At 37.0% G+C, this 10000-nt stretch overlaps 1 protein-coding gene across 1 annotated transcript in view; it reads left to right on the forward strand.

The window, feature by feature from the left end:
• Positions 1 to 3423: 3423 nt before the first annotated feature.
• LOC124379308 (integrin alpha-X-like) overlaps positions 3424 to 10000 on the forward strand; it is a 12451-nt gene continuing 5874 nt past the window's right edge. The window contains exons 1-4 of the mRNA XM_046839571.1: positions 3424 to 3676; positions 3896 to 4007; positions 5205 to 5299; positions 7304 to 7359. Coding sequence (XP_046695527.1) covers positions 3607 to 3676; positions 3896 to 4007; positions 5205 to 5299; positions 7304 to 7359 — 333 coding nt within the window. The 5' untranslated portion in view covers positions 3424 to 3606. The remainder of the gene's footprint in view (positions 3677 to 3895; positions 4008 to 5204; positions 5300 to 7303; positions 7360 to 10000) is intronic.

Raw genomic sequence — 10000 nt, forward strand, 5'->3', positions numbered from 1 at the left:
AAGAAAACAAATGGCTACTGACCTGGTTAAACACTTCCGGGAGCATGGATGGGAATCTTTAGGTAATGGTCCTACAGGCAAACCCACAATGGTCTGTACCCTGAGAAAAGAGCAGAGAGAATTTGGATTTAGAAATTTGGTACTGTTTATCCCTAACCCTAACCCTAGATCAGGATGACACAACACAAACACAACATATTAAAAGAAAACAAATGGCTACTGACCTGGTTAAACACTTCCGGGAGCATGGATGGGAATCTTTAGGTAATGGTCCCACAGGCAAACCCACAATGGTCTGTACCCTGAGAAAAGAGCAGAGAGAATTTGGATTTAGAAATTTGGTACTGTTTATCCCTAGGCCTCAATGAGAGGTGAATACAATATTATTAGGGGCATTGATGGCCTGTGCAAAAAGGTTAGCACCTACTTGACTCTAAACCTAACCATAAAACTTTACCATAACCCTAACCCTACCCTTAACCCTAGATCAGGATGACACAACACAAACACAACATATTAAAAGAAAACAAATGGCTACTGACCTGGTTAAACACTTCCGGGAGCATGGATGGGAATCTTTAGGTAATGGTCCCACAGGCAAACCCACAATGGTCTGTACCCTGAGAAAAGAGCAGAGAGAATTTGGATTTAGAAATTTGGTACTGTTTATCCCTAACCCTAAATCCCAGCCCTTAATCCTAACCCTAGTCTCTAACCCCTAACCCCAACCCTAACCCTAACCCTGACCCTGACCCTACCCTACCCTAACCCTAATTTCTATCCCTAACCCTAACTGCTAACCTTAACCCTAATTTCTAACCCTAAATCCTAACCCTAACTGCTAACCTTAACCCTAATTTCTATCCTTAACCCTAATTTCTAACCCTAAATCCTAACCCTAACTGTAATTTCTATCCCTAACCCTAAATCCTAACCCTAGTCTCTAACCCCTAACCCTAACTGCTAACCTTAACCCTAATTTCTATCCCTAACCCTAACCATAATTTATATCCCTAACCCTAACTGTAATTTCTATCCCTAACCCTAACTGTAATTTCTATCCCTAACCCTAAATCCTAATCCTAAAACCTAACCTTAACCCTAACCCTAAATCCTAACCCTAGTCTCTATCCCTAACCCTAAACCTAACCCTAATTTCTATCCCTAACCCTAACCATAATTTATATCCCTAACCCTAACCATAATTTATATCCCTAACCCTAAATCCTAACCCTAAACCTAACCCTAATTTCTAACCCTAAATCCTAACCCTAACTGTAATTTCTATCCCTAACCCTAACCCAAATTTCTAACCCCTAACCCTACCCTTAACCCTAGATCAGGATGACACAACACAAACACAACATATTAAAAGAAAAACAAATGGCTACTGACCTGGTTAAACACTTCCGGGAGCATGGATGGGAATCTTTTAGGGTAATGGTCCTACAGGCAAACCCACAATGGTCTGTACCCCTGAGAAAAAGAGCAGAGAGAATTTGGATTTAGAAATTTGGTACTGTTTATCCCCTAGGCCTCAATGAGAGGTGAATACAATATTATTAGGGGGCATTGATGGCCTGTGCAAAAAGGTTAGCACCTACTTCTGACTCTAAACCTAACCATAAAACTTTACCATAACCCTAACCCTAACTCTTACCCAACCCTAACCTAACCCTAACCTAACCTAACCCTAATTTCTATCCCTAACCCTAAATCCTAACCCTAAATCCTAACCCTAAACACTTACCCTAACCCTGAAACCTAACCCAAACCTTAAACGTAATCCCTAAAACCTAACCCTTACCCTAGTTTCTATCCCTAACCCTAACCCTAACCCTAAAACTTAACCCTAACCGTAATTTCTATCCCTAACCCTAGCCCTAAATTCTAACCCCTAACCTAACCCTAAAACTTAACCCTAACCGTAATTTCTATCCCTAACCCTAACCCTGAATCCTAAAACTAACCCTAAAACCTAACCCCAAGGTTTATCCCTAACCCTAACCCTAAAACCTAACCTTAACCCTAATTTCTATCCCTAACCCTAACCCTAATTTCTATCCCTAACCCTAAAACCTAACCCTAAAACCTAACCCTAACCTAACCTAACCCTAATTTCTATCCCTGACCCTAAAACCTAACCTAACCTAACCCTAACCTAACCTAACCCTAACCCTAATTTCTATCCCTAACCCTAACCCTAACCCTAACTCTTACCCAACCCTAACCCTAACCCTAAACCACTAACCCCTAACCCTAACCCTAAAACCTAACCCTAAAACCTAACCTAACCCTAACCCTAAAACTTAACCCTAACCGTAATTTCTATCCCTAACCCTAACCCTAAATCCTAACCCTAAATCCTAACCCTAGTCTCTATCCCTAACCCTAAATCCCAGCCCTTAATCCTAACCCTAACTGCTAACCTTAACCCCAACCCTAAAACCTAACCCTAACCCTAACCGCTAACCTCAACCCCAAACCTAACCCTAATTTCTATCCCTAACCCTAAATCCTAACCCTAACCCTTAAACCTTACCTCAACCCTAATTTCTATCCTTAACCCTAATCTCTAACCCTAGTCTCTAACCCTAACCCAAATTTCTAACCCTAAATCCTAACCCTAACCCTATTTTCATCCCGAACCCTAAATCCTAATCCTAAAACCTAACCTTAACCCTAATTTCTATCCCTGACCCTAAAACCTAACCTTAACCCTAACCGCTAACCTTAACCCAAACCCTAAAAAAAGAAACTGAGCTGTTTCAAATCAAAACGATAATTTTTGATAATTTAAGGGACGAGAGAGAAAACGGGTGGCAGTGCAGAAGTATGACCAGGAAAGGTTATAGGCTTTTAAAATGGATTTAGCTGACACAATCAATTAATTTAATCTCTAATTTAAATATGATTGAAGAAGTTTGAAGAATATTGTGTTTGGCTGAAGTGGGAGTAATTCATGTGGGATGGAAGGAGAAATATTCTAGGTTGTCTAGGTTAAACATGCCTCCAGGCTTAAAGAGAAAGAGCAGAAAAAGTGAGCTAATGCAGAAATTCTAGCTGAGAGTCACATAAGTTTCATGCCTAAACACCATTATTTTTTAATAATTCACTATAAGATTTACACATACTGTACATAAACCCACTGACAAATTTTACATTTATAATTTAATTTAAAAATGTACTCCTTACTCTAACCATTACAACAAATTCTGTTTGTACAAAATCTTTTAACATTGCTTTCCTCTCTCCGTGTGTCTCTGTGTGTCTTTGTGTGTCTCTGTAAACAGTGCAGGCAAACAATGTCTTTATAGTGTGTTGTGGTTGATTTAACACTCATCTCAACTTTTTCCCACACATGCATCTTACAGCAACCCACCCACACCCACCCACACAGACACACACACACACACACACACACACACACACACACACACACACACACACACACACAAGCCGTCTCTCTCTTTCACTGTCACTTTCATACAGCATTCGTTCAACTGCAGATGTTGAAAATTGAATTTAAATTTTCTTTTTTGTGGATTATTTTCAAGTTCATTTATTTTCAATGTGTGTAATGCATTGAGGTTTTTTTAATAAGTCATGAAGAAAACAAAAATGTTTACCAACCATCAATTCAATCTGTGGCATATTTACACTGTTTTGATCCTGAGTAAGTCTTTTACCTTATATTTCATTTACACATATTATATATTTACACTGTATGTGAATCAATATTATTGTATTTTGTATTGTAACTTTTAGTCATGCTCAAATTTTCTGTTAAAACGGAATGTCGTTGTGAAACATTACAGGAAGTGATACAAAACTGCTTGCATGGCAAAAAAACAAAACATACTGATTTCTAATAATACGTTATCTTTAACTTTAGTTGCTGCATCTGTTGCTGGTTTTAACATCAACACTGAACAACCCAGAATATTTGAAGCTCCAAATGACGCTTCAGCATTTGGTTACCGTGTTTGTCATTTTGGATCTGGCAGGTGAGCATGGCTGTAACAAACACATAACTCTGTATACTTCAATTCAACAATATAAACTGATTAGCATATATAATATGGTATATTCATTTAGTTTATATATGTTAAAAATATATGATTTTTACCATGCATTCAGAAAGTATACAGACCCTTCATTTTTTTTGTTCTGCTAAGTTTCACTCTGATACTATAATTATTTTTCTTTTTTTCTTATTCATTTACACTTAGTTTCCATAATGACAAAGTTAAAGCAAATTTTAATTAAATGTATTAAAATAAATAAATCCGAAATATCACATCTACATAAGTATTCAGATGCATTGCAACATCATCAGGACTCTTCTAAGAGCTGGTCTCCTGGCCAAACTGAGACAAGAACCTGATGGTCACTCTGACTGAACTCCGAAGATCCTGTGTGTAGATGGAACAAAGTTCCTGAAGGACAACCATCACTTGTACAGTGCTCAGGACCTCAGACTGGGCTGAAGGTTCACCTTTCTACATGATAGCGACCCTAAACCCTCAAGACAACACAGGAGAGGATTAAGGACGACTCTGTGAATGTTCTGGACTGGCCCAGCCAGAGCCCTGACCTGAACTATATTGAACATCTCTGGAGAGACCTGAAAGTTGCTTCCACCAAAACTCCTCATCCAACCTGCCCCAGCTCAAGAAGATTTTCCCTGAAGAATGGCAGCAAATCCCCCAATCCAGGTGTGTAAAGCTTCTTGTGTCAAACCCAAAAAGACTGGAGGCTGTATTTGCTGCCAAAGAAGCTTCAACCATGTACTGAGTAAATTGTCTGAATACTTGTGGATGTGATATTTAAATATATTATTTTTTATAATTTTACAGACATTTCTGCTGTTTCCACTTTGTCACTATGGGGGGACTGAGCGTAGATTCATGAGAAAAAAAAGAAAATTCGAATAATTGAAATATCACACTAACATAATATTAAAAAAGTGAAGGGTCTGAATATTTCAGAACTATTTAAATGCAATTTTCCTATTAAAATGTTTTAGAAATATCTTCTGAACTTCCATTAACTAGTATTTAAAACAGAGACACTACATCAGGAGCTTCTTGTGGATTTATCACATATTCACAGTAACAAACTATTTAGAAAAAATAAGAAAAAATGTGACTTCAACATCATATCTCAGTGCATCAATTTCTAATTTCTTCCTTTTTTTGCAGTGTGTTAGTAACAGACCCTCTCTATAATAATAGCACAGGTAGTGTGTATAAGTGTGTGTATCAGGATGGTCAGTGTGTTCAGCTGTCTACTGAAGGTAAGAAACTGAAATATCACAGTCAGTACCTCATACACACACACACACACACACACACACACACACACACACACACACATACACACACACACATAGAGATTGGCGGATTTAGGATTGCACACTATCACACACACTGTATGACTCATGAACACAATGTATATATGACATTTAATAGCAAGCATATCACACTGCTGTACAAACTCACACACTTTCCTAACATACTTATTTCTCAATCTATCTCACACGCACGCGCACACACACACACACACACACAGAATTACGAATCTATTTCTCAGTTTTCTTGAAATGCCTCTAAATGTATCGACATGTTCGTGTATATAAGGTTAAGGGTGTGGGCTGCAAACCGGTGATGTGGAGGGAGAACATACCTTTCACTGTCATCTCGTAAAACATCGTGCAATTCTGTAAATATGACCTCGTCCTCGTCTACATCATTCATCATCAGCTTCAAACATTCTGAACACTTTTACAAAGTTCACGCTTTTATCAGTGACCGTGGCAGTTTATCTCTCTCTCTCTCTCTCTCTCTCTTTCTCCGCTGCGATGGCATCGTACATGTGTCTCCCACGGAAAACTTTTATTCCGAGCAGTCCATAGATCTGCAGTGGTGGAAACATATTCCAAGTCGGCGAAAGTTTTCTTTAGTTCTGTCTCCATTTCCATATATGCCTTGTCCATATAGTTTGTAAAGGTTTTGTGATCGGGCAGCACGACCCCCGGCCTTTTCCCTGTCACAGAGATTTTGCTGATGAAATGTGGCGCCTCCACAGTGGGCAGCGGCTACATCTCCTCAACTATAACAGCAGCAAACAATTTGTTGTGTTCAGTTGAACTAATTGTTTTACCTGGTGGTGAACGTGAACTGAAATTAAGTCTTTGTTGTTAAGCTTGAGGCGCGGTGCAGGTTTCATTCCTCTCTCTCTTCCACATCTGTAGTGCTGTGCTTTGCATGCAGATGTTTTTTTTTTTTTTTTAAGTGGTATTTTTTACAGTTGACAAGAGCTTTTTACCAACACATAATCTACACTTAACCATTATTACCTTCTCCTTTTCCTCGACTATTTCAAAATAATGAGAATCCTTCCATCGCAATAATGTAATGCTCTGGCCTGTCTGACTAGCTTCTGACCAGCTTCTGACTAGCTCGTCTAAATGCGCGATTCTACGTGACTACGTTCATTTTAATTCAGTATTTTTTTTTTTTTTTATGCAAAATAATTTAACTGAAAACTAACTCGCATTCCTTGAAAAAAAATTACTCAGATATTAATGTGTAAATTTATAAAGTAACGCGTACTTTACTCGTTACTCCAGAAAAGTAATATTACTACGTAACGCACGTTACTTGTAACGCGTTACCCCCAACACTGGTGGTGTGTGTGTGTGCGTGTGTGTGTGCATGCATTAATGCAAAATGCGTGTGTGAGAGAGAATTAAGCCCTTAATAGGTTATTTTTGTTTTCAATAATGAAGACCTCAACACATTTTACACACACATGTGTTGGTGTGTGTGTGTGTGTGTGTGTGTGTGTTTGTGTTGAGGTCTTCATTATCAAAAATATTGATTGCTTGTGTAAGAAAACATTGAGAATAAAGTGCTTTAAAATGAAAACAAAAATAACCTATTAAGGGCTTAATTCTCTCTCACACACACTCACCAACACACCCACACACAAACATATATATATATATATATATATATATATATATATATATATATATATATATATATATATATATATATATATATTCCACATAGACACACACACACACACATATACCACATACATAAATGTTCGCATGCCGGGAACAGTTTGCTCAACATGACTCATTCAAATGCAAGAGGAAATGTTTAAAGGTATCTTTATTGCATGTTCCCTGTAAAAACACAGTTTTTGTGGTTGACTGATGTGTATACTCAATACTATACAATTAGTTTCTCTTTTCTCTATTTCTCTCTCCTCTCTTTCTGTGCCTTTGTAGTCCAGTTAAATGGAGCATTTGGACTTGCCCTTGCGTGCACAGAACATCGCGCCATGGTGAGTAAAATAATGTGCACTCTGAACCTTACATCAGCTTTTAAATCCTAATTTGACTTGATTAAAGCTTTGACTAAAGCTAGGGTTACATCTTACGGTTCCTATTAATGTGCTCTCATACTTTAATCAGATCTTTTGGTATTGAATTGATGATATAAAAGCACATTAAGTGCTTCACAAGTGGGCATTTTAGTAATGCTGTGACCTAAGACATTCAGCAACAAAGAATTTGTGCAAGCTTGAGGGTAAAAAAAATCTACTATTTGGAATACAAAGGATGCTACCAGACTAATGGAACAGCTTATACTACAGTTGTAATGGTAAAGAAATGTAAATTAAACATCCTAATAAAACTAAATTGACATCCCAATGTATTAGGTTTTACATAACCTTAAGTTTAAATTAGTCTTATAATAGACATGTTAAAAAAAATAGGGTTAGGGTTAGGGTTAGTTATACTTCTAGTCTCCTAGTTACCAAGAAGTCAACAACTTAATAACCCTATTCCTGCACTTCAATGTATGCTTACATTTTAATTGATCATTTCATCAAATACTTCTTTTCACTAATCACCAAGATTTAAAACATGTTTCTGTTTGCAAGCAGCAGTTTTTCTGTGTATACTTGAATTAGTTGTTCCTTCATCCAAATTACTTTAATCTCTTAGCCTTCGGCACAGATTTTGGGATTTACAGATGAAATGCCCTACCTAAATTAAAATGTTAACAGTTCCCGGTAAAAGTGGGCTACATACACAATTTAGAGATCTTTGGAAAGAAGACACTTTGAGCTTTACTGTCAATCATCAAAGTTGATTTTGCTCAAAAAGATATTAAGTTATAGATGATAAAGTGCCATGGATATACATTTCCTGCATTGAACATTGTTTTTTTCATATATAAATACATGAAATCAGTTCTGGAGCAATCCAGAAAAATAATGGGTTGAAAGCCACATATCTCATGAGTTTATATTTAACATTTTATGAAGATATCCTGAAAAATGAGATTCCTACAAACATTTACCTGAGACCATGTCTGATCCTTTTCTCCTCCCCCTGTTTGAGAGACACCTGCTAAACTCAGTTGTTCATTCATTCTCTATTCATACAGTCTGCATAGAAATTAACTGCTGACCATTAAAGGCTTTTGTTCTACATGTTTGGATATTAATATTGAGTTACTTTCATATTGATGACCAGGTAGCAGACAAGCTCTTGTTTAACAGTCATGACCATTCATATTGATGTGCAGCTATTTCAATCTCAACTACAAACACACACACACACACACACACACACACACACACACACACTTACTTTTCAAGCAGTTCTCTTATAAAAATAAATGGGCAATAAAACCATAAAGGGAGATATATTGTAACAGTTAGCACGTGCTATAAACAGCTGTTTGAGTCGAGCTGAGAGCTGCATCACTGGTTCATGCTGGGTGACCATTAAGAGATAGTAAATAGTAATAAAACTAAGACTCACAGAAAATAAAATCCTCCTATATATCGTTAGAATCCTGCACTTATTGGCTACATTTTCCATCAGTCATTTTGTTTCCATAATGTTACTGTCTGGAAATAAAATGTTTGAAATGAAAGGTGGTGCAGAATAAAAATGTCAGGTCACCTGCCTATAGTGGAGATTCAATCAAAGATTCAGCCTATTTTAGAGCATTAATGTAACACTATATTCTACCAGCCTTATTTTTATTTTTTTTACCAGCAAGATGTTGGTTTTTATGCAAAAGTTATTCCGAAACACATACACACAAACACCAGCTTAAGTTCTGTGATGTAAACAAAATAATTAACATCTAAATGACAACACTATTGTTTGGTTGGAGCACAAATGCTTTACAGCATGTTGTTCAGTGGAGCCTCTTCTTTCCTAATAAACCGGGATTAGCAGCAGTGGATGTGTTTGTTACTCGTTATTACAATAATAATATAAGTAGTGCTTTTTTATGCATGTTGTTGTTGTGTACTGCTTACACACATTCAGCAAATACATTCATTATACGTTTTCCATTGAAAAACAGTGATCTGAAATCGCTGCTTGAGGCTTAGATCTTTAGAATGATGTATAGTTAGTCATGGTTACTCTTCTCCCTATTTATAAATCTATTGCTAAACATTAACACCTGAGAACACTGAGATAACTGTTGCGCTGGTGCATTAACACTAGTAACCTTGTCTATAATCGCTAAACCTTTGTTTCAAGTTGCTGCTTTTAAAAGTTATGGCAAGAACTTTGATAGTAATTAGACCCCTGGTTTCTGTTCTCAGTAGTCATGTGTTTCTGGCCTGCATTGCCACATGCACAACAGTAAGGTACCTGGCACATAAATTTAAAAACAAAGAATCACTTAGTAAACCTCAGGAGACAGTTTTTGTTAGGGGTGTTTTGGTACAGGGTTTTCGGTTCAGTTCACACGTGTACCGAATGCAATGCAATGGAACATTGTTAAATTCCCTGAGGAACATATTAAGTGGCAGACCGCAGGTTTGTTTTGTCTCAGCCTCACACTTTGAGTGAATATTTTTATTATTATTAAAAATACAATTTGTTTTGCACATGCATGAAAATGCTAAAGAATAAAGAAATAAAGGTAGTGCTATAGATTCTTGAGCA

This window comes from Silurus meridionalis, chromosome 25 (genome assembly GCF_014805685.1).
Source record: "Silurus meridionalis isolate SWU-2019-XX chromosome 25, ASM1480568v1, whole genome shotgun sequence".
NCBI classification, from domain to species: domain Eukaryota; kingdom Metazoa; phylum Chordata; class Actinopteri; order Siluriformes; family Siluridae; genus Silurus; species Silurus meridionalis.